Source organism: Rhinolophus ferrumequinum, chromosome 11 (genome assembly GCF_004115265.2).
Source record: "Rhinolophus ferrumequinum isolate MPI-CBG mRhiFer1 chromosome 11, mRhiFer1_v1.p, whole genome shotgun sequence".
NCBI classification, from domain to species: domain Eukaryota; kingdom Metazoa; phylum Chordata; class Mammalia; order Chiroptera; family Rhinolophidae; genus Rhinolophus; species Rhinolophus ferrumequinum.
In genome coordinates, this window is record NC_046294.1 from 87,263,964 (window position 1) to 87,291,433 (window position 27,470).

Genomic DNA, 27,470 nt, shown 5'->3' on the forward strand with positions numbered 1-27,470 from the left:
TACATTATGGTGTTATCCGTACTGCTAATACAGTCAGCCTGACACATGCCCCCTTCCCATACTGTCTTGTCTGGATGCACCAAAAAAAGAATTGGAGAAAGGACTTTTCCTGGCATTGATATGAGAGACTAAAACAAACAAACTTGGGTGTCCAAAGGCCAAGCCCAGAGGGGCCAGCTTGAAGAATTCTGTGCTGGTGATGGGTTTGGTGTGCGTGTGTGTAATAGGGGCACTGGAAGTGCTGGGCATTCAACACTAGAATCATTATATATTATATTCAGAATATAATATAATATATTCAGGTCAATATATTATATTCAGAAAAAGTAAGTGAAAAGCAAGAAGGAATAAATCTTTCACATGAAGCCAATGGAACCATTCACCCAATGTTCTTGGCAATAGTTGTGTAAGCATTTGGGGCTTCCTTGTAAATAGGTAGCTTGCTGAGTTGGCAAAGACAGAGGTAAAGAAGAAGAAAGGAAAAAGAAAAAAGGACATACACTGGAGTGTCCTTCCCCAACGCTATCTGCTTTGTGAAAGCTCCCCTACTCTTTAAGACTTGTTTCAAACCTCACCTCTTCTGTGAGGCTTTCCCTGACCTCTCTTGGTACAACTGGTGGCTTCTTCATCCGTGTTCCAAGCACGGTGCCCAAACTCAACCATAGCTTCCATCACACTGGATCACGACCATGAGTTCCTGAGGACACCACCGTGGTCTTTGTATCTCCTTGGCGTGGCAGGAGTACCTGACACAGAATAGGCACTGATATGTTGGTGAATGTATGATTAAGTGACCAGAACCCAAAGCTAAGGAACAAAACTCAGAATCGAAACTGAGGATGTCTGGGTACCGGTGGACAATTTCCATTTTCTACGTAGGGTACTAGTAGAACATCCAATGACAAAATTTTCAGGTCGTGAAACTTTTATTTCTGAAAACCTCCTGGAGGCTGCTGTGGAAATCAATGTTGCCCTCTCCCCACCCCACCCCGACTTGAAAACATGTAACCAGGCTCTTCAGACTCTGAACAGCAACACTAGTCAACTCCAGCCTGCTCTTCAAGTGCAATCTTTCCCCCAAGTGGCCACCTGCCTGGGCTGGGCTAGGCTGATCTGCTGGAACCCTGCCTCTGGGAGTCGTAGCACTACCAGATAGGCCCAAGCAAGGTGAGGAGAATGGGACTGGGAGGAACGGGTGTCCCAGAGAAAAGGCTGGAGAAGGTCCAGGCCTTTAGCTGGAGAACAGGCCAGGCACATGGATGGTTTGCAGGATCAGGGCAACTGGGATCCGTTAGAAGCGCTGTTTGGAGGGCCTAGGGAGAGTGTCAGCTTTCTCTCCATGGCAGTTTTCATATTGGTGATATGTTTCTGGAACAACTGAGAGGTGAAAGCTGAAGAAAGCTGAAAAGAAACTCCGAAGTCCCAGAACAGGACTGGGAATGAGGTATAACTGTCCACCTGACGTTTCCCAGCCTCTGAGGGGCCCAAGGAGAAGCCACATCCATTTCTTTCTGCCTTGGTTGTAGCCCTTGAATGCAGCAACAGGTGGCTCTCTTTGTCTTGGAGTTTCCCAGCAGCCCAAATGAGGATTCATTCCCTGAGTATCTCAAAAGGGCCGCTTCATCCGGTCCCTTGAGGCCTGGAACATTCCACAGGACTCTAGAGCGGCACAGTTTCTATGAGTCTCTCAGAGTTCTTGGGGTGACTGATGCTGGCTCTCCTAGCTCCAGGAATTTTTGGAGAATCTTTTTAAATATATCTACTTCTATTTCTTAAATATAAAAATAAAATGAAATCCACCCCAACAGCCTGAGACTAAACAAGAAGAGTGAGCCTTGTTCATAGCTGTCGGCATGGACAGCTACAGCGCAGTCACCCGTCCACATCCACAGCACCGGCAGGAGGTCTGAGAGAACAGGATGCTTGTAATGCCAACAGGAACATCTTCCTGTTAGGGACAGTCCAGGCACTCCAACGAAACCCGTTACTGTTCCTGGACAGCGGTGGTGTCACCTAGGCTGCCAGGTGGCTGCTCATTCTGGGCTAGTCTCTGAGTCAAGGTCAGAGGAGCAAGAATTCCTGATGTGAGGGCCTTTCAGGCCCTTCCCGGGGCTCTACCTCCTCCATCTATTGTGGACACCCCTGTAGAAACCTCCACAATGCCCAAACTGTTGTCTTCGGTTTACTACTTCCAGCCTGGGGTTTGGGAAGAGCTGATAACTCTCCTGGTTTCTGAAGAACTTGGAAGAGCAACACACAACACACACACATACACACATACACACACACACACACACACACACGTGCATATTCCCAGAGGCAGCAGACAGTGGAGATGACAGTAACAAAGGTGTCTGGTGTCTTTTCGCCCAGATGACGTTGCAAATGGTCCAGTCACTTTGGCCAGAGTCTTTGCATCAGTCAGCGCTGTGAGGTGGAACAGGACAGCTACTTAGGATTTCCGGAAGCGTACCTCACTCTGAGGAAGGGAACAGGGAGAATAGCGTGAGGGTTTGCCCGGTGAGCCCATAATGCAGATACAAAGGTGGGGATTCAGAGCCTAAAATTCAGCCCACCTGTCACCTGGCACTGCCCCTCAAAGAAGACGCACAATAAAGGGAAAAAGATGGAAGCAACTTCTAAGAAACCCGCACTCTGGATTTCAGGAGCAGCCTTTCTCTGTCCCCATCTGACCTCTCTACTGTTTCACCCTTGCCCAGGCAGAGAAGGGAAGGGCATAGCATGTCTGCTTTACAGATAAGACGGTAGACCCAGGGAAGGTAGGGGCTGAACTGGGTCAGCAGAAGTGGGGGTGAATCCCCACTTCCTGACCCCAGGCCCCCATGGGACCAACTTTCTGCCAAAGAGGGGAGGCCTCCTACCCTCAGTGGTATACCCACAACTCTGAGAGCGAAGAGTAATATTGGGGCTGGCACCCAGTCTAGGCTCACCCCTTTTCAAACACTTTGAGCTCTGTTCTGCAGAAGGAAGAGAAGGAAAGGAACACAGGAAGCTGGGGTTGGACCAATACTTGATTCTTTTCTTGTTCTGGTGTTCTGCACTTTGTGAACACCCCCAAATACGAGGGCAAGAGAGAACCTCAGCCAAGACCCTGGGGAAAGCCTGGACCTTCTTCCAGGTACAGTGCCTCTGGGAGTCCCCTCTGCTTGGTGCGTGCGCCATGCAGGCTCTCACCTCCATCTTGCTGTATATCCAGGGAAGGAGTTCTGTCACTTTGGTGTACACACCAGGTTTGTTTCTCTGGCCACAGCCTGTGCCCCAGCTGGTGACTCCTGCCAGATACCAGCGGTTGTTCTGCTCACAGACCAGGGGGCCCCCACTGTCTCCCTACAAGGGAGAACATGCACATCAGCAGGGTGGGAGAGGTGGTCCTTGAGCAGAAAATTGTGGGCACATGAGTCCCACTGCAACCCCAACACCCCAACCTCTCCCCACCCCCCGGGGTCCTGGAACATAAGCACCACCCAGAAGCAGCCCCACCTGGCAAGAGTCTCTGCCTCCCCGAAGGTCCCCAGCACACATCATCCTTGGGGTAAGGTAACTGTCGTAGACTGAGTAGTCATTGCACTTCCTGTAGTCAATGAGGCTGACCTGCACCTCCCGGAGCGAGGGGGATGTCTTCTCTTCAGTGAGGAGGAAGGAGGAGAGGGCATGGGAAGGGATTCAGACTCTGGGCAGCTTTGTGGCCCCCTAGCTGCCCACCTCAGCACCCAGACTCACAGCTTCCTGGGAGTGGAGGGCACTGTTCCCGTGCGTGGCCACTCAGAACATATGTGCACACACACACTTGCAGCAGACAGAGCTCACCACATGTAACAAAGACACACACATACATGGGCAAACTCACAGCCATTCAAGCTAGTTTGCATGTTGCACAATGCTTTTCTGTATGCAAAGCACTACCCAATATATCATTTCATTTGTTTTCAGTAACTATGTGCCCTTAACATGTATAATTAACCCATTTACAGGTAAAGATGTTCAGAATTACAGAAGTGACTTGCCCACAGTTACACAGCTAGTCAGTTATGGAGCCAAGCACAAAAAAAGCTGCTCCCCAACCAGCCAGCACTCCACCACACTGAGCAGAGAACATGGCCTGAGTCTCACAGCTGGCCAGCCAGGCCGTGGCACGCTTCTGTCGCATATAAACAACCCAACAGAGCCGACGTCAGAAAAGGCCACTCTGTGACCATGATGAGCTGAGGCGAAACACAACCATTTCATGATCTGGTTAAGTATAGACGAAAACAAGGTAGTTCACTGTGCAAACCACAACAGTACCAAACACCCCCTCCCAGACAACAGGAGTGGCTGCTGCTTCTTTACCAAGCACGGCTCTAGACCCAGTCTATTCATAACTTCCAGATGAGATTCTTTAGAGACCCAATCATAGAATTATCCTGCTTCCTAAAAGAATCCAATCTAAAGAAACAATCCACTTCCTTGAACCACCCTCCCCGCCCCCAAACCACCCAAGTCCTGTGCTGAGTCCTTTCTAATACCTCTTATCAAAAGTGCCGTGGTTCTCCATGGTGTCCTTCAGTGCAATGAGCAATGAACCCAACTTGCTCAACTATAAGGGTTTCCTTGAGGGTCTTGGCTGGAGGGCATTGTCACAACAACTGCTTTTACATATACACAGGTATATATACACACACATTCACATCCCATGAATCTATATACTCAAACCCTCGTCTAGATAGGACCTCAGCTATCTACCCTGACACATCAGCCCCGCACACTCCACACAGATACACATGTATACAGACACACACACACGCACAAACACAGAGTCTAGCATCTCTCCCTCTCACCATCTGTCTCCTTGGTCTTGCCAAAGCCTGTGATCCAGCAGGTCTCATTGAGGGTGAAGGTCTGTCCGTGCATGGGGAGGCAGGCAGGGTGGATGTGAGCTGCAACAAGACCTCAAGGCTTCAGTGAAGGGACAAGGTTAGAGGTTTCGGTGGGGGGGCAGGAGTATCCATATCCTAGGAGGCCCCTTCTCGTCCCCAGAGTAGTCCTGAATCTTCCAGGGCCTCGGACTGACCAATTACTTTGTCTTGACCCCCAGCCTTCACGGTGCTGCTAGAGTCCCCCAAAACACTCTGATTTCAGTGGATGCCATGTGGGCAGAAGAATATGCCTTGGAAGCTCCCCTGTACCAAATGGATACTGAGTGACAGAGTGTCTCTCCTGGCTGAGCCTCCTCCCTGCATGTCCATCAGAGCAAGGAGCAGCAGCAGGCTAAGCCTCATGTATGATGGCCATGGTGTCTCAGTGGAGTGTCCAGTCTGCTCTGGGAAGGGTGCCTGCTGGTTGGCCAGGGCCCAAGGCGGGGTGAGACCGTAGCTCTCCCCGCTGGAAGAGCACACCCTTACAGGCACAGACCACAAAACAGCGGCTCACTTGCTCCCATGATCAAAAACAATTAGAAGGTGCTGTTGTGTACCACTTCATAAGCTCCTCTGCAGACTGGTGTCCCTAGATGGACTGGGGCAACAACCACCAAAGTCCAATTTGCAATAACAAAGTATTAGTTGATAGGTAGAATGTTTGTAGTGCTCTCAGTTGTTAGTTCACTGCAGCTTCCTACACTTAGAATAGTGCCTGACACGTATAAAGTGTTCAACAAATATTAAAAGAGAGATACGAGGGAGGGAGAATGAATGTTAAATTCTCTTATAAACTGGGCTTTAAACACTGGTATCTAACACAGTTGTCTGCTAGAGAGTAAACAAACAAAAATAAATGAAGGAATAGCATCAATTGCTACCAAAAAAAGCAAAACATGATTTCTTAAAATATTCTATTTTTGAGACATAGGGGAATTAAATTTACCAGTGAGTTCTCATGAGTTTTCTTAGATAGTACCGTGACTTCAAATTGCTCAGCCTGCCATGTGAGTGTAAGAAAACTTGCCCTGATTTCTAAACCAATCAGAGAACATGGCCTGACCACAGGGCTACATAAACCTGAGCTGCGATTCTCAGACAGAGATCTGCTTCCTGCCCGGTGGCCTATCAGGGTCTGGAAAGGGACTATTATAGTCTGAAAATCATATGTAATATTATAATACTTTCATGTGTGTTTTTTCATTTGGTTATTAAAATTATTTAATTTGATTTGGAATTCCAAATAATATTAAGGGGGGAAGGGTGGTGCGAGGTGGCATACGAATGGTTAGCCAAGTGGAGCCTGGGTTTTACAAGGTTGGTAAGGCCTGTATTGGTCCTGCAGACTGACTTCCCTCTTTCATGGGTGTATGAGGGGCAGGGCAAGGGCAGACGGGCACCCCTTATCTTATAGTTCCGGGTAGTACAGACAAGGCTGGAGGGAGCAGGAGGACAGATTTCTTGCCAACTGGTGGGCGTGGTTCTGGGACAACCCTGCCCCATTGAGCTCTGCCAAGGTTTCTTCCTCCTCATACCACCCTGATGAGCTGACTACTGACTCACTGACACTGCCTCCATAACTAATGTGCCAGGAAAGACCAGCTCACAGGCCAAGAGCACGAGAAAGGCTGGACTAACCAGAGAGCCTGCCAAGGCTTCCAAAACTCCCGGTCCACCATAGCTATCCTCCCCCGGGAAGCCTCCCTAGCCTGCCAAGACTGAGTACATGCCCCTGTCTGTGCCACCATGGCTTCCCCAGCTCCCCTCAACATCACATCATTGGCCTCTACTGGCTGTCTTTGTGTGTGTCACCATTGTGTTCTATTTGCAATTGGCAACTACAGAACCCACAAAAAGTGGACACTCAGTATTGGATAAGTGAATAAATGAGTGAATGAATGAATTAATGAAGCCTTCTTTGGTCTCCTGATAATTTCAGTAGCATTTCCATCGTGTAGCCTCATTGTCCTCAACTCCCACCTGGTGGCCATTGGTTGTTTGAAAGTGTACTCATCTTGTGTCTTCAACTGCAGTGTTAGCAACTTGCCAGCTGAGAGCCAAGTGAGAAGAGCGTTGTGTGGGAGTGAGACTGCCTGGATCCAGTCCTGGAGCTGCCTCTTATTACTCCATGGTCTCTGATAATTATCTCTCTCTAAAGCTCCACCTCCTCATGTGTAAAGTGAAGCTAATAATAGCACTTGCTCCACAGGAGTGGTTGTGAAGAGTAAATGAAATCATAGATGTACTATGCCTACCCCAGTGTCTGGCCCCTGCTTAGCGCTCAGTGAATACCACTGAAACAATTTAATCTATTTATATTGATGATATTGCATACAAGCCCGGGCTCTGTCACCAATTTGCAATGTAAGATGTGTCATTTAGGGCAAACTTATTTCCAACCTCTGGGCTTCAGTTTCCCCGACTGTAAAATAGAGATGTTCCATTAAAGATGTTCCATGTTCTCTGAGTCTGACTTGCGCCATGCTGAAGCTCTGGGACCCCGACAGACGCTGCCAAGTGCAAGGGCTGGGCCCCAAAGGCTGTTAGGATGGGCCAGGGTGGGGTGGACAGGCGTGGGTTCACTCACCGGACAGGGGCAGGGGCTTGGAGAGCCGCACTAGAGCGATGTCGTAGTCATCCTCCTCGTCCGTGTAGTTGCCATTGATGATGATTTGGGAGATGGCGGCCGCCTCAGGCAGCTGGCGCAGGTTGTTGGTGCCTGCGTACACCTTCCAGCCCTCCAGGATCTTCTCCTTGGTCCTGCAAGAGCCCCAGGAGAGCATGGTCCACTTACCCACCGGGGAGAGCTCAGCGGCAGCATCTGCTACACACGGGGAGCTGCACCCTGAACGCCAGCTGGGGGGCAGGAGGATGGATGGATGAAATGACTTCCTGAGGGAGCCCTGTATTTTAGCGCAGGGGTCCCAAACAAGCCCTCTCGAAAAAGCCATTCTGAACTGGCTCTGCACCTTACAATGGAAACGGGGAGGGGATGAACAGGATCTCTGTAAGCAGTCGCTCCACTGTCTCCTCTGCACGCCACCAAGGATCAAATAAGGCGGGCAGGACACATCTCAATAGTAGTGTCCTCAGCGAAACGGAGGGTTAGGCCCCCCCGAGTCCTTTCTTGTCTACAAACTCAAAGGGACAAGCCTGGCTGGTGACTGTCAGAAGCTGGCTGCATTACAACCCCTCCCCGCCAGCCTTCATCCCTCAGGTCACGGGACAGCGGTCCTGATTTCCTGGGCTCCTCTCCTGTAAGTTACAGGAAGCAGCGACAAACCCAAAGCCTTTTTATTTCAGCTTGTTCTGCAGAGGCAGGCTCGCAAGTCCTTCTTCCTGCCTGCCTCATTCTCCTCAGGGGCCTCCAAACAAAGGCATTTTCTTATTCTGGGCCCAGCAAATCATGACCCTGGCCGCGCAAGTGCCGCCTGGCCCGCGCCAAGCTCTCCTCCGCGGAGAGAGAAGTCACGCTGTGATCAGCCCTTCCTGGAGATCCGAACCTCAGCAGCATTGCATCACCGGCCCCTCAGGCACTTACACAAAGAAGCAGTGGGCAGCGGTGAGCACCCACTGGGCGTCGATCAGCGTGCCCCCACAAATGTGGGTGGTGCCGTAGTGCAGACTGATTTGCCAAGGCCACTTGCTCTCTGGGGCCAGGGCTCCTCCCACGATCCGCCCCGTCATGGCCCTCAGTCCACAGTCTGGGGGGAAGCAGAAGAGACAATCTGTGAACTCTGCCTCTCTCAGAGCCCTGCCGTGCTCCCTGGGCCCAGGGCAGGCCAGGGCAGCCTGGTCCTGAAGGCAGCCACCCACCCATGGATGCCACTTTGCTCACTTAATCTGATCCACAGTAGCCATTTCCTGCCAAAGCAGAGCTCCCACATGGTGGTTAGCTTTCTGGGATCATCCAGTGAGAATTTGGATCCAGGCAGGTTCCTCTTTCCTCACACTCATTCATTCTTTCATTAACTTGATAAATGCTTCCTAAGTGCCCCACGCTCTGGGCTTTGAGCGAGGCATCAGGGTTACGATGGTTACTCTCAGGACTGCCCTCAGGAACTCAGGTAGATCGAGCCTAGCATGACCCGAATTGACTGGCACTGTGATGGGCATTTCTACCATCTCCAAACAAAGGAGACATAAGCTTCCCGTGATGCACAGGTAGGTTTGTGCCCACTTGGCTCCCCAGTGGGTCATTTAGTGCTGTTGGGGGTGCTTCATTCCAAGGGAACATTTCCAAACATGTTCTGGAGTGAGTCATGCCCCCAAAATCATGAAGATAGAGGGCAGCTCTTGGAGTTTGTTCAGACGTGTGTTCTTTTCTCTTTGAAGGGGGAGAGAGTGAGGAGCCAGAGGTGGTTTGAGGGGCTGGGCCCTCTGTCCCTAGCACCGTGTGGCTGGCCCACTCAGAGCAGCACTTCCGCCTGCTCATCCCCGAGAGCACAGCATTGTGGACCAATTAACAGCCTGGGTTCTGGGGTCAGACTCATGGTCAAACACCATCTCCTCACCTACCAGAAGTCTGACCTTAAGCAAAGGGAACATTTCAATCTCTTTTCAATAAGTGGACAACAACGGCACCTGCCTTGTGAGAATTAAATGAATCATATTTGTCAAGAGATAGGCACAGTGCTTTGTACATAGAATGTGCTCAGTAAAGGTTGACTCTAGGTCTAGATTTCAATCTAATTCTTTATCTATTGGTAGAGGAGCTTTAGTTGGCCCAGACCTGCTCTCCCAGTCCTCTGTCCCCTGCCCAGAGTCCAGAAGACTTGAATGGCTTCCTTGGTATGAGCGAGGTTGCTGGGCAGAAAGGTCAGGAGAAAGGGAAATGCTATGCTGGAACTGCCCCAGTGCTTCACCGGGATCCTAGCCCTGAAGCAAGCCTGCTGGCTAAGCCCTTCTTCCTGGTGGACCCCCAGGGCTGGCCATCTCCCCCAAACAGGTCCCAACCCTCTGCCTCATGACTCCCACCCCACACAGGCCACAATCCAGGACGAAGAGCATCTTCTTACGGGAACAATGGAGAGAGATATACCGCTGGGAAGGACATTCAGACCTGAAGGAAAAAAGACAGAAGGTAGGAAAAAGGGACATTAGCCACCTTCTCTAGGAAGCCTTCTCTGATTGAATTCTGCTCAGTACCTGTCCCATTTCTTTTGCACAAGAAAATGGAGATTCTGACCTTCTCCCCACTGCTGGGTACAGGCCCTCCCAGTGCTTTCTCCAGGAGTAGGAATGGCTTAGTGCAAACCATCCCCACACTTCTTCCCACTCCCTACTTTCTAGTGAATGATTGCACACATTGGTCAGATAAACATGCTTTGAAATCATGATTCCGTTGTCCCAGCACCTTTCCACAATTAAACAGATGGCCTAATGCTCCTCTGGCAGAGTACCTCAATGCTCACCAGCAATGATGCATGCAAACCACCTAGCACAAAGCAGGCATCCAGAACGCAGCTAATTCACTTCCCTTCCCTCCCCATCCCTTCCCCCAGAGCCCTGGTTTTTCTTTCGTCTCCCAAGGTAAATACTGGTGGAACGTCCCCCAACCTCTCCCCCAGTGGGGTCGTGACAAGGGTGGGCTGCAGTGCAAAGTGACAGGTGGTGAGGAAGCCCAGGAGGAGGCTGGTGCCTCCCAGGTGGGCCTCCTGCCCACGACCACGGGCACCTGACACTCCCCTGCTGCTGTTCATCCTCCCCACCCCAAGCTCACTCCCCACAGCAGGGTTCACTCCAAATGCCGGGCCGACTGGTGGCCCCAAAGTTTGTTAACTGTCTCTGGCAACCAGGTAAAGTCTTGGGGATACCCCTGACCTTGAGGTGCTTTCTGCACCAAGCCTCAATAAGAAGTTAAGAGGCAGGTGGCAAATAAGTTCTGTTTCTGAGATGCTCCTCACATTCACAATGGACTCCTAGAGGCTGGGTCCCAGAAAGGCCAAAGGGGTTCAGGGAGTCCCTGCACCGCCTCATTCCCCTGCTTACAGACAGGCAGCCCGGCCATACCTGTAGAGGCTTTCCTGGACAGTGGAGTTGTATTCAGAGATCGAGAAACTGCTGGTAAAATCCCTATGGGCCACCTCTGTTGTCCGATAAGCACTGCAAGGAAAGAGAGAGGAAAAATAAGCCCCCTTGACATAGAGTCCATCCCCAGTCCTCCAGCTGGCATCAGAGTCCTGGCCAGCCCTGCTGACGGAGGCCAGAGGCTGTGGTCTGACATCACCCAAATATCCCCCCACTGCCCTCCATTAGCCCTATGTGTTAGCCCAGTAGCTCCCAATGTGTGGTCCCCACCCAGACTGGCAGCATTAGCACTGCCTGAGAATTTATAAGAAACGCAAATTCTTGGGCCCTACCCCAGACTTACCGAATAAGGAACTCTGGTTCTGTGTTTTAACAGGCTTTCCAGGTGATTCTGATGCACGATCAAGTTTGAGAAACACTGATCTAGCCCTTTTCTATCCAAACTGTGATCCATGGGCCAGCAGCAGTACTGTCCCCCTGGACCTGCTGAGCCAGACTCTGCGTCTTAAAGATCCTCGTTAACATGAGGTTTGCATATATTCAAGTTTGTGAATCCTTTACACACTTACTGGATCTCAGACCACAGTGTGCCTAAGAATCACTTCAGGTGTTTGCTAAGCAGGTTCTAAATACTAATCCCAGAGATTGTGATTTGAGGCGCGTTTTAACAAGCAGCCCAGGTCCCTGTGATGTGGGCGATCCATGGGCCACTCCCCCCACTCTCCGTGTTGCTCTTGTGTGCATTCCCAGCACATGGCACACTCGTGCATGAGACTGTGCCCTTGTGCCTGCGGTTCCAGTCTCTGCTCTCCTCCAGGCGCAGGCAGGCACCCCTTCATTGTGTGCCCATAGAACTTTGCGCATATCTCATCATTACACGCACATTAGGCTGTAATTATTGGTTTAAGCCTCTCTCGCCCACCCCATACTAGATGTTCTCCAACAGCAGCGATCTTGTCTTGCTCCTTTGTGTGTGGGTGCCACAATTTAAAAGCTCAATGAATGTTCTTTGAATAAACGACACTATCTACTGAAACCGGAGGGAGGCTCAGACTTGCATAAGGTCATTTAATTCCATAAGAAAAGATATCCATGGTCTTCCGACTATAGCACCAACATCTCCCTTTCGCAGATGGAAACTCTGAGGCTGAGATGAGGATGGAGAACTGGTTCTAAGTCCCAGCCCCCAAGCCTGGTTTTCTAGGTGCTTGTCCAGAGGGCCCACAGTGAGATCCTAAACCCTTCTCCCCACAACCGCACACACACTGGTGAGCCACAAAACTAGTTGGCTTGAAAATTCTGACCAAGAGGGAGGATGCAGATGACCATGTGGCCTGCAAATCAGGACTCCTTCAAGCCAGAAGGTCATTGTCCACCCTAACTCTCCTCCATCCACGAGCATCAACTTCTTTATTTAAAATCTTTAGAGCCAAAAATTCTTATGACTTGACCACATCTGCCCAGTTGATGAGTTCTAGCCCACACCACAACTGTTACAGCTCAAAGTCCAGTGAAGGTTTCCAAAAGCAGAAGAAGACGAGACCTGACCAAATGCCTACCCATCTCACAGGACTACCTTGACCATTAAACGTGGTAATGGGCCTGAGCGTGCTTGAACGCAAAGAACAAGACAGGACAGTGATCCTATTGCAGGTCTACAAAGAATTACTTTGGCCTCATGGAAATAGCTTGCCCCAGACTTATAAGGTCCCAGGGCCACTGTCTCTTTGAATAAGTCGAGGGTGTCCTGAGCTAATGACCTCAACCCTGGTCCCCAAGATTCTCTTTAATATGGGATTCCTGCAACGAGCCTGAGACACCCTTGCAAACAGCCCAAGACATCCCTGAAGCCAGAACCCTGGGGGAAGGTTTACCTCTGAAAACCCAGCTGCTGGCAGGTCTTCACTGAGTAGGAATTGTTCCAGCTGTCGCTGCAGACCGGAATCCACTGATGGGAGGATCCAGAGTAGACTTTAAGAAGAGATTTGTCCCAGTCAAACCTCACTGCAGGGCAAGAAAAGGGAAAGGCAGGTCTTCAGCACCCAGGAAGCTCCAAGCTCTTGGGGAGTCAGCTGAGTAAGCCTCCGAGAGGCTCCTGTCTTGAGGCTCCTCGCTGAGGCCTTGGAAACACCCTGGAGCTTGGGCGGGAGGTGATGATCATAGCCAGTGCTCAGAAGCACAAGACACTCAGTATGAGCAGAGCCAAGGTGCTGGGGTAGGGCTGAAAGCTCTCCATCTGACAGGATCCAGGGGCCATTGCTGGGAGAAAGGGCAGGCACTGCCAGGAGCCATGACTCCTACAGGGCAGTGAAATGCCCAAAGGAGAGCGTGACAAGGGGAATAAAGTCTGTGATGTGACTGAGTCCTCACGGGACAGGCTCAGGCATAGTGGATGCAGTCGTGGGCAAGGACACATGTAAACACACATGTAAACACACAGGCACAATGGATGGGACACGCGCCCACATCAGGCCTATACGTGCACATGGGAAAGCCACTGAAGACCAGAGCTCAATGACATCTTTGCGCTCACCTAAGCCAGCCATTTACAAACTGACCTTCATGAAACCGTAAAGATGGAAGTCAGAGGTCACCTGCTGGCCAAAGAGGAGAGGCACAATGATGGGGCTCCAGAGCCGCCACACCTGCCTCCAGCCAGAGAAGCTTTGTTTTGCTCAGTCTGATAGTTGGGAATTGTCAGATTTTATTCAAGAACCACCAAGTTTGTCCAACCCACTCATTTTGCAGATTAGGACACTGAGGCTCAGAGAAGGTAAGCGAATTGCCCCAGTCACAAAGCACTCAAAGCCAAGTTTCAAACACAGCCTTCTGTGATTAGAATACAGTTCCTTTGATTCTCTGTCCATTGCCTCCCATTTGAGTTTGCAGTCACCGGAGAACACACATGCACACACGCACACTTATGCCCAGCTTGCTTACCACAGCCCAGCTCGTCGCTCTTCAGCTTGCAGTCCACCACTCCATCACAGCGCACAGAGTGCATGGGGCATCTTTCTACCGGCTCCTTGTACTTGATTCCTGTGTGGCCCCACCAGAAATGGACTGGAGAAAATGAAGCAGACAGCTGTGTCACTGACAGCCCCAGAGAAACAAGACACTGAGCAGCCCAAGGCCCTGGGGGTTCTGAGACACCGACCTGCAATCCCTCTTGGACTCTGGGGCTCTCGTCCCCCATCTGTATGGAGAGAAAGGCTGCTCAGGAATGCTCCAGAAAGCTCCAGAAAGCTCCTGCAAGCAGGGCAGCACCAGGCAGACTACAGCAGCCACCCAGAGAAAGAGAAGGAGACAGAGAAGGAAGGAGGTGTGGAGGTAGGTACTACTTTGGGAGCTCCCCTGCCCTACATGCTGGCCAGAGCAGTGGCCAAAAAACCACTTCCTCCAGTATTCCAGAGCCCCTTCTCAGAACCCTTTGTCTCTGTGCTTTGCAAGCGTCAAAGCAGAGAAATTTCTAAATCCACAGTCACACACGTGCAACTACTACCTGTCCTGTTTTCTCAAAGGTGGTCCTACCAACCTCGGGAGCGCCTGGATTTTCTTCCTCCTCCTCCTCTCCCCTAAACAAAGGATGTCTCCTATGCTCAGTTATTGCCCTATTACTTGTCTTTATGCCTTTAAACGTCTTCCCACTCAACAAGCAACTCTAGGTGGCTCATTCCCTAATGTACAATCTTTACAAACCATCTGTGAAAATCAGCCTCATGACTCCCTCTGTCTCTAATACCTATTTCTTTCCAAACTAGGAACTGTCATCCCTCCTGCCTGGATAGACTTCACCTTGAATGCCAAAGAAACCTGAGTTCTGACTATTCACCCTGCCTCTTGCCTACCACCGACTCCTGGCCCTGACCCCCAACTTTGCCCCCTGGCCCCACCAGGCTCTCAGTCACCCAAGGCAAAGGTCACCATTGTGTGACTGGTCCTTCCAGGTCCAGACACCAATCCCTCCTAATCTCTTGGACGTGCCCCTCTTCTCCATGCCCCGATCTTCCCCATTCCCACGACCTGTGCACTGAACCTTCCGGAATCACCTGGATGTGTAGTGGGGAGAGCTCAGGATAGGGAGTCGGGGCTGAGACTCTAGTTCTCACCCCCTGGCCTTGCTGCTCAGTGACCACCTCCCTGGCACTGGGAGGTCTAGAGGTCAAAGGACTTCAGGAAATGTTGTGAATCACACTGAGAGCTATAACTAATCAGGAAGCCTGCCCTCAGATGCCATCTTACCCCGCCACAGGTTGTTTTCTACTGTTCTCAGTGGACTGCAGGGGATGTGGGGAAGGGAGGGAGAGCAGGCCAGTGAGTTCCAGAGGAGGGTCACATGGGTACCATGTGACAGGCACCACACCGAGGCCTTTACATGTATTGTGCCAGTGACGCCTCCCCTTGTCAGGCAAGTGGGGAAAGCGAGGCTCGGGAAGTCAAGCTGGTCACACAGCTGGAAAGTGGCAGAGCCGGGATGCTGCGGCAAGTCTGTCTCGTACGAAAGCTGTATTCCTAACCAGCACACAACTCCCCGGAGCAGCCCTCTTCCTCAAAGAGCTCTGCAGCCAGGTGTTTCTATGTCATCCCCCACGCCCCTCTTTACCACGTGCTGCCTCTTTAACAGAATGCTTACCTGTCATCCAGGCAGTTACAGCTCTCTACAACGTAGCCATGTTTTACCCAAGCGAGGAGACAGTCTCCAGTTCCCCAAATGCGTATTCTCGCCCCTGGTGAGTGGGTCCCTTCCCTCTCCCCATGCTGACTTTGCCCATCTGCCCCACGTTTCCTGCAGCTGCTGATGCCACTCGGATGCCCTGTCCCCGATTCTCTCCCATTTTCCAGTTCCTTATCTGGCCCCACAGCCTTCCTGAGCTGGCCTCTGCCTCCCCAGGCCACACAGCTGTCACCTGTTCCTGACAGTCACACTCAAATACATTTGGCCTGCATTCTTACCAGCTATGGCCCCCAGAAGACTGTAATCTCCCTGAGGACGGGGCGGTATGATGTGTGTTCCCCCCTTTGCTTCCTCCTAAAGTCTCCCATTGTTCTGAGTTCATATGAACACCCTGGCAAAAACCCCCGGGGACATGTCCTGAGTGTCTTTTCCAAAGAGGGGGGAAATCGTGGGTGCCTGAACTGCTGAACACTTTATCCTGTTGACAGAAAATGCCTGAAAGACTTTTCTTAATGAGGGTTTTTTATGTTTTTCTTTTTTAATGAGTAGCATTGTTAGAGTGGAATTTTGTGCCAGGCATTGTGCCATTATCTCACTTATTCCCCAAAACCCAGTGAAGTCCTTATGAGACTTTACTGGGCACATAGTAAGTTGAATGAATGAACAAATGAATTTTATCCCCTATGAAGATGCAGAAACTGAGCTCTGAGTGGTGACCTAAACTGCCGGGGTAAGCTGCACAGTAAGAAGCCCAGATGGGACCCAAGCCCAGGTTCCTCTGACTTCCCACGCTCTTAACCCACTACTTCAGAGCGGCCTGTGGCCGCCATGGTCCCAGGCCATTTGCAGGAGTGGCCCTCTGTGGACATGGTAGCTGGGTAAGGGTATGATCCCCACTCTTCTCTCCCTGGTGTGTATCCCATCCCCAGACACCGCTCCACCCGGCAGTGCCCACGGCCAGTCCTGCTCCCTCCGTTAAACTCACAGAGAATGATGAGCGACACCACCAGGACGATGAGGAGGAGGACACACCCAATGAGTGGCAGCCGCTTCTGGCCCTCCTGCCAGGTGAACTTGGGCAGGCTGACACCTAGGAGCGGGGCGATGGCAGGGAAAGGTGAGGCTGTGCGACAGGAATCCAGCCTAGTAGTGCCTAATCGGGAGCCCGTGCCCTTGAAATCTGCGCTCTGACCCAGACTGTGCAGCCTCCAAAGTGACACCTGCTTTGTTGGTTGGTTTCCCAGCCCCTCCCCCATTTGCCCCAATGTTCCACTGTCTGGGGTTTGCATGTAATGGTGCCTTCCTGCCCTCACGCCCCCAGATCTCCCACTGCCACCTCTGCCCACTCCCCCTCCTCCCACACGTTCTTATCCAGGGGGTAGAGGAGCAGAGAGTGCCAACTACAAGATTTCCTCCCCACCCATGGACTGCTTCTCTGTTCCTCTTGCATTCCCTGCAGCATCCCCCTTACCTGGGCTTTCACTGGTGGCCCTCGTGGCTGGTGCTGACGTAGCAGGAGCTGCCCGGACAGGTACAGCCCCCACTGGTGTTGCTCTAACAAGGTACACTGTCGTTGGAGAGGATGTTGTGGAGGCAGGCCTGGCAGGTGATGACCTGGACGGCGATGCCCGGGCTGGGGCTATCCGGGCCGGAGACGTCCTTGCCGGGGAAGCACTCTGAAAGCAGAGTGAAGACATCCCTCAGGCTGTTCCCCTGCCAACCCACCCAGCTGTCAGCCCTGCTGAGCTAGGAAAGAAACGGTCTGGGGCAAGCAGCTAGGGGGTGAGCAGAGCCGCCAGACAGGGAAGCATCTGAGAAGACGTGCGTGTCCAAAGAGAAAGTGAAGTTCAAAGAGCCTGCCGTCTCCGGCTCCCTACAGTCTCCCCGTCACAGCGCCTGCAGGGCTGGGCAGAGGGCAGCGGGCCATCTGCCTGGATCTTGGGAGCACCTGCTCTGGCCACACATGTCTAGGAACCCTCAAAGAAGAGGCTGCTGGACTGGCCCTTCACTCTGAGGGTCGCTCAAGGAGATGTGGTCCCCTGTGGGAGAAGTAACCAGCCTTTCCACTCTCCTCCCTTCCACTTCCCTACATCCTGCCCTTTTCTTTTGTGTATGTGTGTTAGATTATAAAATATTGGTTTTACTATGAGCTGTTGTCAAAAAGTATAAAAAGCACTACTTAAGAAAAGCCCCGACCTGCCTTGTAGTCCACCTTTCTCAGTAACCCCAGAATTCACACACACGTGCACCGGTACATCAAGGAAACTGGAAAGGCAGGATGTAGGAAGAGAAGAAGGTATAGGCTGGGATATGATTCCACCACCCTTGGACGAAATCCTTAATCATACTCAGCCGTAGGATTTATTAATTTATATTTGGTACTTTAATGTATAGTTATAGAGGACTTGACATGCTCTAAGTGGTTTATGTGTATTTACTCTATGAGGTAGGGACATTCGTTATACCCATTTTGCATAGGGGAAGACAGAGGAAGAGAGACTTAGCAAATTGATTAAGCTCGCAGAGCCAAGATGTGAGCCCAGAAAGTCCAGCTCTGCAGGCAATGCTGTAACCACTAGGCTTTGCTGCCTCTCCCGGGAGGGATGAATGAGGGGGTGCAGCAGCTGGCCGTAGGAGGCCATCGGGGCATGCCGGTCCTACTGTCTCCTGGAGAGCCCGAGCCTTTGGGTGCTCTACATCTGGAGGAGGGAGCCAGTGGGCAGTCAGGGCTCATGGAAAGGGTTTGAGCAGCCTCAGGTGACTGTCAAGTCCTGGTCTGTAAGAATCCCACTGCCTGTCACCAGTTTAGTCATCTTCTCACCTCCCTCTGGCTCCTAACAGCTAACTCTTCACCTTCCCTCACACCATCTTTGCCTCCTTTAGCCCCCCTCTGGGAGCCCCCCAAGCTGCAGCAGGAGCTGGGAACTGACCTGGCCCAGGGGTCACATCTAATCCTCATTATAACTTCTGCTGAACACTGACTGGCTGCTCAGGAGGGCAGGTCTCCCAGGAACAGCAGGAATAGTGGAGGAAGCACACCCTGCTTGGGGACCCTGCGTTGGGGGCACGGTCGTCAGGGCTGCACGGAGGAGACAGGACCTGGACTTCTGGCACCTCTGTCTCCCTCCCTCACCTTCCACTGTGCTTAAAAGTGTTCGACATTATTACTGAGCAGACGGTGCATAAAAAGTCCTCCTCGTTAGCGCATCCAGTCCAAGGCACACCATCAACCCTACCAGACAAGCTTTTTTTTAAAAAAAAAATTCCCTCTTCTAAGAATCAGAGATAATTGATTTGGTCACTTCCTTGTTTTTCTGGGGGTGGTGGGATGACATTCGGCTCGCCAGAAGCAGAGACCAGGAGCCACTCTCCCAGGGAGCCACTGGGGTTAGTTAATGGATGTGGGAAAATGCACACGAGTCCTGATGCCCCAGCCAGCTGAGCAGGGACCTGAAGGCGGCTGCTGGCTGCTGCTGAACCAAATGAACCAGAGCTCAGATTTCCATCTCACCCCCATTGTCTAGAGACCAGATTTCCATAAAATGAAAACAAATTAGCCCCTGGAAGCCTCACAGGACTGGGCAAGGAGACATGGTGAGGAAATGTTGAAGCATAGAATGCATCGGTTGACAGCACTGGCTTTGAAGTCAGGCAGACCTGGGTCCCAGTCCGAGGTCTAGCGGTGTGACCTTGGGCAAGCCACTTAACTTTCTATTTCCTTTTTCTTTCTCTTAATCTGTAGAATAGGATTAATAATCCCGAGGATTCAATGAGATAAATAGGGAAGCTCTCTCCTGTGCCTGGCACACAGCAGCTGGGCAGGCAATGGTCATTCCTGTCCACCTTAGCATCGGCACACACAGCGCCAACAGTGCTGAGATTTAACAGCCATGGGGCGTGGCCAAAGGGCTGAAGGGTGGTGTGAGCCCATCTTAGGGAGAAAAGAGGGTGCTGGACAAAAGCCAGGCTAAGCTCCTTCAATGAGAGGGATGAGCCCCGGCTGAGTAGGGCCCTGTGTTTCCCACCAGTGGTGGCGTGAGCCTTGGCATCTGCCCGGGACCCTGGCATTGTGGCACTCAGCTGGCTTCTCAGACCTCCGTCCCTGTCACATTCTTGCTATAAGTATTCCCCAATCTCGGGGAAAATGCTCATCATTCAATACAATAAAACGAGAACAGCTCACAAAACTTTAGAGTTTACAACAAACTTCGTTCCTTCTATGTCTCTAGCCTCATGAGGTCCTCACTCCATCCTTGAGAAGTTGGTGTTTTTACAAGCCCATCTTACAGATGAGCAAACCCAACCAGAGCTTAGATTGCTCAGAATCCCATAGTCAGGAATCTGGCCCAAGCCCGTGTACATCTCGAGTCAGCAGCAAGAGCCCCCTGGCGCAGTCTTCTCCCTGGAACCTGTGCACAGGTGCTCATTCTGCATTTGTGCTGTGGCTTGAGAACTGTGGCCGGGCCCTTGCAGGGCTGGGAGCGCCACGGGAAGCCTGGGGGTGGGGCTGGGAGTGCCCACAGGAATCTCCATCTTGTGGTACTTTCCACTGGGAGCCAGGGTTGGGCCCTGTGACCTGCCAGGAGCGAGGAGAGCCTGGTGGATGGGACCAGCAGTGTCACAGTCATCAAGCACACTCTAAGCCAGCTGGACAAGTGACTTAACCTCTTTACACCTCAGTTTCCTTATCTGTGTGGTGAGCTAATCATTTTGCTTCATAGCATTGCAGTGATAGATAATACATGGAAAGGAAGGGCTTTGTGACTACTAACTGTGATGGTGGGTGTTTGTTTATCTGTTTGTAAAAGATGCTGGGCTAGAAATGGAAAAAGATGTGTTCAAATATGACTTCATCCATTCCTAACTGGGTTACCTTGGGCAAGTAAGTTCATACCTCAGTGTCTTCACACATGAAAAACGAAACCAATCCTGTCGCCGTCCCCCAGATAATGAAGAATAAAGATGAAAGAGCCCGTGTATAAATGTGTACTACCATAGTAAAGATAACTGCCCACCAGGCACTTTAATTGATCCCGTTTCGACCTCATAGCAGCAATTTGTGGTTGATATTTTTAACCTTATTATACAGATTTTGAAACTGAGGTCCAAGTTGGTTAAGAACGTGCCCAAGTTCCCGTCTCAGGTAAGTGACATGGCCGGGATTGTAGCCAGGCCTGCTAGGAGCACGGAGTCTGGACCAGCAGTACCTGAACACCCACAGTAACGTCCTTCATGTCTTTGGCGCTCACAATTTTCCAAGAGCTTTCACACTCATTACTGCATTTGATTCTCACAAGCCTCCCAATTAGCCAGCTGGACAGGTGTTATTATTCCCAGTTTATACACGAGGTGAGGAAATTGGAGTTCAGAGGGAGTAACGAGCATGCCTAATGCCCCTCAACTGACTGCTGGTCTTGTAGGGACTCTGTCACAATCTTCTGCTATCCAGTCAAGAGCGCAGGCTGTCTCCATCTAGGCGGGCCCATGATCCTGGTCCTGTGACCCCATCGTGACGGGCAGGAGCTAAGGGGCCAACCTGAAGGAGAGAGAGCTGAAAGGCAGAGAGGGCCCAGAGGAAGACAATGGGAAGGCTTGGGAGAGGCTGGAGCAGTAGGAGGGAGTTAGAGCAGACAGGGAAATGGCAGTGGGCGGGCACAGTGGAAAGGCAGGGGCAACCAGGAAGGCAGAGACCCGAACCTGGTTTGTGCCTCTCCCCAAGGCTCGTTCTACCGCAGGCAGGTCCCAATGTGCCCACCCACAGCCTCAGCCAGCAGGAAGCAGGGAGGAGAGGCCCTGGGGTCCAGGCAGGACACCTACCTGGGTCCCTGTTCTCTGTGTGTGGAGGCAGGTGGGATGTGTACCCAGCGAGCCAGAAGGAGCGGCCCCCGCCAGGCTCTTGGCTCTGGGTCTCAGTTGCCCTCTACAAAGTCTTCCACGGTTGGGAAGCATGGGGTGTGGAGATGGAGGGAAAACTGGGGTGGGAACACTAAGGCCAATATTCAAGAAAAAGCCAGAGGCCCAGGAGGCCCTGGCATCAGTAGAGCGGGTGCTGTGGTGTCAGAGCTGGTAAGAGGCGGGTGGAGAGTTTCTGGCCCCACAGACCATGGCAAGAAGAGAATCCTGGGACCCCAAGTCCCACATGAGAACTACCCATGTGAGGAACTGCAAACTCTAGCAGGGAGAGCCAGATGGAAGGGCTGCCCCAAGTCCAGAGGAAAGCAGCCACCAGTGTGCAGTTCTCTGTTTCATCCCCTGGAATCTGAACCTCATCCAAACCATGGCAGAAGCTTGGAAGAGTTCTCATTTTCTAGGACCACAGAATAGGATATTGCACAGCCATCCTTCTTTACCCATTTCACAGCCTGCCACCTGACTCTGCTAGAAGTTCTTCCTGATGTCTAACCTACTACAGCAGTAATTCATTTCATTTCCTCAATTCTTGGGGAGCAATGCTGAGACTCCAGCCTCCCTCCTAGAGGCCTGACTTCACCCTCAGAGCAGATACCTTGAGCACATGGGACTAGGGAAGGGAGGAGACTTCTTGCTCAAGGTCCCAAGATAGAAGGAGCGTACCCAGACCAGAACCGGCCCAACTCCTTTGTCAGTGACCAGAAGACCCAGGAATGGAACTCAGATGACCCACTCTTTAGCCATGGCTTCAGGCTCTCTACAAGCTGCCTGTAGACCAGAGGCTTCTCAACCTGCCCGAGGTGGGAAGGGGGGCAGGTGGACAGGGCAGGGCCAGAGCGTAGGTCACTTTGGGCCATTTCCTTAGCAGAGTATTGCCAGTCATTCTTTCCTGGCCTTGTCTCTTCTCCCCAGCCACCCTGGAGTGTATTACCCCCCCTGCCGGGGCTCTTTCCAAGTCCTTTCCTGAACAGGAGTAGGTAAGGATTATCATTCCCATTTTATGGAGAAGGAAATAGAGGTCCAAAACATTTGTGTTGCTTTGCCCAAAGTCGCTCAGGTATGTCTTAGAGCGTAATAGGGATGAAAACCCAAGGCCCCTTGTACCTGGTTCAGTGCTCTCTATGCCACAGCGTCCAGGGGTAGGTTCCCCACCACAAGGCGAATGGGGCATTTTTGTGGTTTCTTGTGGCAGACTCTGCCCTGTGGACCTTTACCTGGTGGGGGATGGGAGTAAGTTAACAAGCCACCGAGGGTGTCCCACCGAGACCTCTCTGGGTCACATGCAGGCCCAGCTAGCGATGTCACTGATGAGAGGCTGTGCTGAGTGATGTCACAGCCACCTCATGGATTGCTTCACCACAGTGGCTATGTGGTTATTGCCATGGACCGAGTCCCAGGCTTTGCACATAGACTGTTTTCTCCAACCACAGGCAGAAGCGTCCGCTCTGAGATAGGGAGAAGCACCCTATAAAGAGGTCTGGTGCTACACCTGCAGCAGCAGCAGAAACCAACACATCTTCATAGCCCAAGGTCAGGTCCATCAGGGACCCTTCAAGTCCAGCCCAACGTGCCTGGGCCGCATGCCTCAGCCCTGGGCCCCCCTTCATAAAGCCCTACCCCAGATCAGGCTGGGCATAGGACAGGCTGTCACAGCTGGAAGGCTCTTGAAAACCTTCTAGTTCAACCCTTTATCCTACTGATGAGGCAAGTGAGGCCCGGAAAGCCCTAAGGTTACACAGCCAGCCGGAGGCAGTGCCAGGATCAGAACCCTGATCTTCCAGCTTCTGGCCTTGCACATCACTGTGCTCTGCCGCTGCCAGGGTGAGGGGACCAGGCTCTGCCAGAAACAAGCCTCACCAGACCGAAGCCCCTACGGCAGCTTTTCTCTCTCAATGATCCTGAGTACTGAGGATTTTCGAAGGAGTGGGAATAGGCAGGACCCTGGGCTGACACCCCAACCCTTTAAGCTAGGTAGGAAGCGGTGCCTCCAACTCTCAGTGGAAGCACTAGGGGTACCAGGAAAGCTCAGGAGCTCCCTTTGATGGGACCTACCAAGGCCCCCTGCCTGTTGGGAGCCTGGGGAGCCCCTGGGCCGTGGGGCAGGGGAGGCCTGAACCCATTCCAGTGTGGACTGGCTGGACTGAACTGGCCTCCGTGGAACTGGTCTGGACTGGACTGGACCGGATCATGGCTTCTTTCCCATTCTCACTGCTTAACTAGGCTTCATTGTACTTCTTGGTACATAGGGCTCCCTCCTGCCCTCCCCTCCCTGAACCCAGAGAAACCCCATAGATAGGGGCTCCCCTCAGAACATAGACAGATTCCCCAGCACCTCCTCCCATTCAGTGTTAACCACAGGGACCTCATTCAGCCTGAAACCAAACTGGGCTCCAAACTAAGAAGCCAGAGCCACGAGGCCTCTCTTGCCCCAGGTATGGGAGACACAAGGGCATCTTGCTTCTGCTCCTACCTACATGTGTGATCTAGGGGATAGTCACATCCCTTTCTGGATCTCAGCTCCTTAATCTACAAAAGGAGGGGGTTGGACAATCAGCTCTTTTCCAGCAGGGCTCCACAGAGCATTCAAGGTTCTGTGGAGATGCCTGGGAGACCAGATTAGTAGGTAAAGGGCTCTGAGTCCTTTACCCCACTTCAAACAGAGAAGATTCATTTCTCGGTTGTATACAATGAGCTCCACATAAGATTTCATTTCAACAAAGCCCGCTGCTACATAGAGCTTGAAAATTGCTGGCCTGGGTGAGCACTAAAGTTCCTTCTAGTTTATGATGCTTCCTATACACATGAAAAAGTCTGGGGTTCCCCGTTAGAACAGAATCAAAACACCTCCTTGCTCATTCATTCATTCATCAAATAGTTTAAAGAACATTGAGTGACCATAGTCGCCAAGCAAATAATATTTGACTGCCCAGGATCTTGCTGCCTCAGTTTCTCCCCATGTGTTGACAGAGTTCAGGGCTGGTACATTACGGGGGCTACCTGGACATTCCTGGTATTGCTTCCCTATAAGAAGAGTGAGCCTCCACCTGGTGCTGCCAAGGCCTCCAGTTGGCTGACAAAGCCCAGGGTTCCCTGAGCTGGCTTCCTTCATGCCTCGCACCCAGCACCCTGCCTGCCTGGCTGGGTACCGTCCACCTCAATTGTTGCTGTACCAAGAAGAAGCTGTTTTGCCAAAATAAGACATGTAAGCTAAGTGGCTATTGTTACATCAGTCGGCCTTCCCGCCCAGCTCCCCAGGCTGGAGCCCCATAAACACACTCCCACACATTTGTGCTCGTGTTTGCTAAGTCACAGGGACAATGCAGGGGGCAGCAGGGAGAGATGGGCCAGGTGGAAGTCTGCTCAGCACCAAAAACATGAAACATACAGGTCTCAGGTGAGAGCTGGATGCCTGCAAGGGGCAAAGGGCAGGTGCCAGGGGTTCTGGGGATATCTGCACTATGAGGTCTGGGGGACGGCAGAGTAACCCGAACCTACTGGTTTGTCATCTTGGGAATCTGCCCAGCCTCCTCTGGGGAAGGCACCTCATCACGACCAGCCCGGGGACCCCAACCATTCTTCAGTCCATAGCATCTGTGGTCTTAGACTAATTGAGAACCTGTTCCTCTTTCAAACCCAGTATAAGAAAAGTCACTCTGCAAAGGATTGTTGCTTTATCAGTTGGCCTACTTCAGTCTTTCTTTAATAAACATTGTACTTCTTTTAGCACGTAGAATGGGACTCAATTTGAAACAACACAAAATACACATTATTTTTCAAGAACAAGTGCACATATCCAGTGCGGTGTACCTGTAATTCCATTCTGTATAATTTCAGAGACTGTCACAGAACCACAAAAGGGTGTCTGAGAGCAATTTGTCCAACCTTTTGTTTTAGCAGGTAGAAAAACAGAGGCACGGAGAGAAGATATTTGTCCAATTTTTTTTGAGGCTCCTGGAACCAGAGTCTTACATGTGAAAGACACTATCCTAAGAAACCTTCAAGTAGATACTATTTTTATTCCATTTTGCAGAAAAAGAAACTAAGGTACAAAAGGGTAAATGATTTGCCCAAAGTCATAGCTGCCCTGGAACTCAGTCAGCGTTCTGTCTACCACATCATGCAGCTTCTCTTTTAAATACAGAGAAGCTGAAATGAAAGCCTTCTCCACCCCTTTTCCGAGATTCTCCTGAAGATCCAACCAGCTCACACAGGGGCTTCATCAGGCTTAAGTCCACTGGCCACCATCTTTCTCACTATTTTATGGAGCTGAAGAACAAAAACTGCAGTGCATCTCTCTGCAATGCAGCCCTCAGGGAAAAGGCATGATCTTAGAGGACCAGTTCCTTATCTTGGAGGTTCCACCTTAAACAAGGGGGCAAATTTAAGAACTTTAAATAAGGAAGTAGTGGTTCACTTCTTTCGTAAGTTAGGACTGTCTCCCAGAATGAACGCAGCACTTACCACACCATTTGATACTTATTCTACCAATAATGAAAAGCCTGCTTTTCACCCTGTGCCCCTCCAGTGACCTTTCATATTGGTCTCTGACTCTGGACAGATGTGCCTCCTAGGCAGGTATCCCTCTATCACGCTGCCCCAGGAAGTGCCCTTACCACCCTTCAGACAGCTCAGCCCTTCTCACTCTTTGTGTTTATGGACCCAACACGTTTAGACTCCCAGCAAGTTACCAAGGAACATGGTTGCGACTGTGGGTTCAATCTCTCCATGCCCCAGACAAAACTCCATTCTCTCTGTATACCACCCTTATTGCTTACCCGAGGCTGCAATGAGCCCCAGAGGCCTAGGACAAAATGACATTGGTGGGGTAGGGACATGAACCAAGGAGATCACAGCAAATGGCAGAGGAGAAAGCCTGAGAAAGAAAAGTCAAGATGTGGGAGGTGATAGTAAAGGTTGCAGGAACATATCTGAGGTTCAGAATGGACCACAAGCCAACTATAAGCCAGAACATAGGCTGAACTCATCCTTCTGAAACCCAGCATTGCCCATTCTTCCCAGAGTCCCAGATTCTACCAAATCAGTAAAAAACAAAAGAAGGGGAAAAGGAGTAGAAAATAAGACCTAAGGAGAGGTTAGAGCCCAAAAGAAATGTCCCTCAAGAAAAGAAAGCTGAGGCACAGTTGAACAAAATCTTTGGAAGCTTTCACATGTATATGACCGGCTTTTCCACAGAACACCTTTAGCAGCTCTCTACCACCACCAAGAGCAGAAGAAGAGGAAAGGAATCTGAACTGTAGCAGAAGGAATTATGGATAAACATAAGGAAGCACTTTCCAAGCATGAATTTTATTAACCATGAAAATAAGTGACCCAGGGATGGCGAAAAATCCCCTTGAAGATCTTAAATGTATAGAGTGACATATTTTAGGATGGATTATGAGTCTAGTGGGGGGATAGCAAAGATAACGTAGAAGTCCAGTTAGAACGCTAAGGTTCCATGATTCTCAGACCAGCAAAGGTGATGATCTAACAGCATAGATGTCCTGGCAGAGATGCTCATACGCCACAGAGCAGAAGCCCAGAATTCAGCTGCACTGCCCTGGGGTGTTTCCTGACCAGACTCTAAATCCCATCAGCTTCTCTCTCCTTCCTAGAAGTCCCTCCTAGGAATCATGGAAAAGAGGCCAAGAGATCTTGATCCTAAGTAGTTTCAAACTACAAAAACTGCATTCAATTTACCCCCCCAAACCTGAGGCACACAGGTGGCAGTCCCCACCTATCTCCAAGCCACATCCCTGCTTCCTCAACTCTAAGAGGTTCTGGCCCGAGGCCCACAGACACTCACCGGGTGGCTGTCCCTTTCCATGTTCTCCCCAGGGCTGAGGCTTCCAGGCTCAGCTGATATCGACAGGAAGATCCATGTTGGCTCCTGGCTTCCCGGGCATGTGGGGAAAAGGGGCTGGAGGGCTGAGGGCCAG

General features: G+C 51.2%; 1 protein-coding gene across 1 annotated transcript; it reads right to left on the minus strand.

Annotated features, from left to right (window-relative positions):
- Positions 1 to 866: 866 nt before the first annotated feature.
- On the minus strand, positions 867 to 27,470 carry TMPRSS13 (transmembrane serine protease 13). Its single transcript, XM_033120602.1, has 13 exons — positions 27,338 to 27,470; positions 17,093 to 17,297; positions 16,607 to 16,711; positions 13,887 to 14,009; positions 12,821 to 12,950; positions 10,929 to 11,021; positions 9,935 to 9,978; positions 8,458 to 8,620; positions 7,504 to 7,676; positions 4,839 to 4,937; positions 3,502 to 3,644; positions 3,196 to 3,348; positions 867 to 2,479 (listed from the first exon to the last, which is right to left on the minus strand). Exons 1-13 carry the CDS (start codon positions 27,356 to 27,358, stop codon positions 2,453 to 2,455), a joined length of 1,479 nt encoding a protein of 492 aa, XP_032976493.1. The 5' UTR covers positions 27,359 to 27,470; the 3' UTR covers positions 867 to 2,452.

What these genes read in the sequence shown, in the direction of transcription:
- TMPRSS13 (XM_033120602.1), bottom strand. Translation starts at nt 27,358, where the DNA reads ATGGAAAGGGACAGCCACCCG. An exon ending in CAGCAGCTGGGTTTTCAGAG is followed by an intron (nt 11,022 to 12,820) that starts GTAAACCTTCCC and finishes CTTTCCTTGCAG; the next exon opens with TGCTTATCGGACAACAGAGG. An exon ending in GAGGCAGAGACTCTTGCCAG is followed by an intron (nt 3,349 to 3,501) that starts GTGGGGCTGCTT and finishes TCTCCCTTGTAG; the next exon opens with GGAGACAGTGGGGGCCCCCT.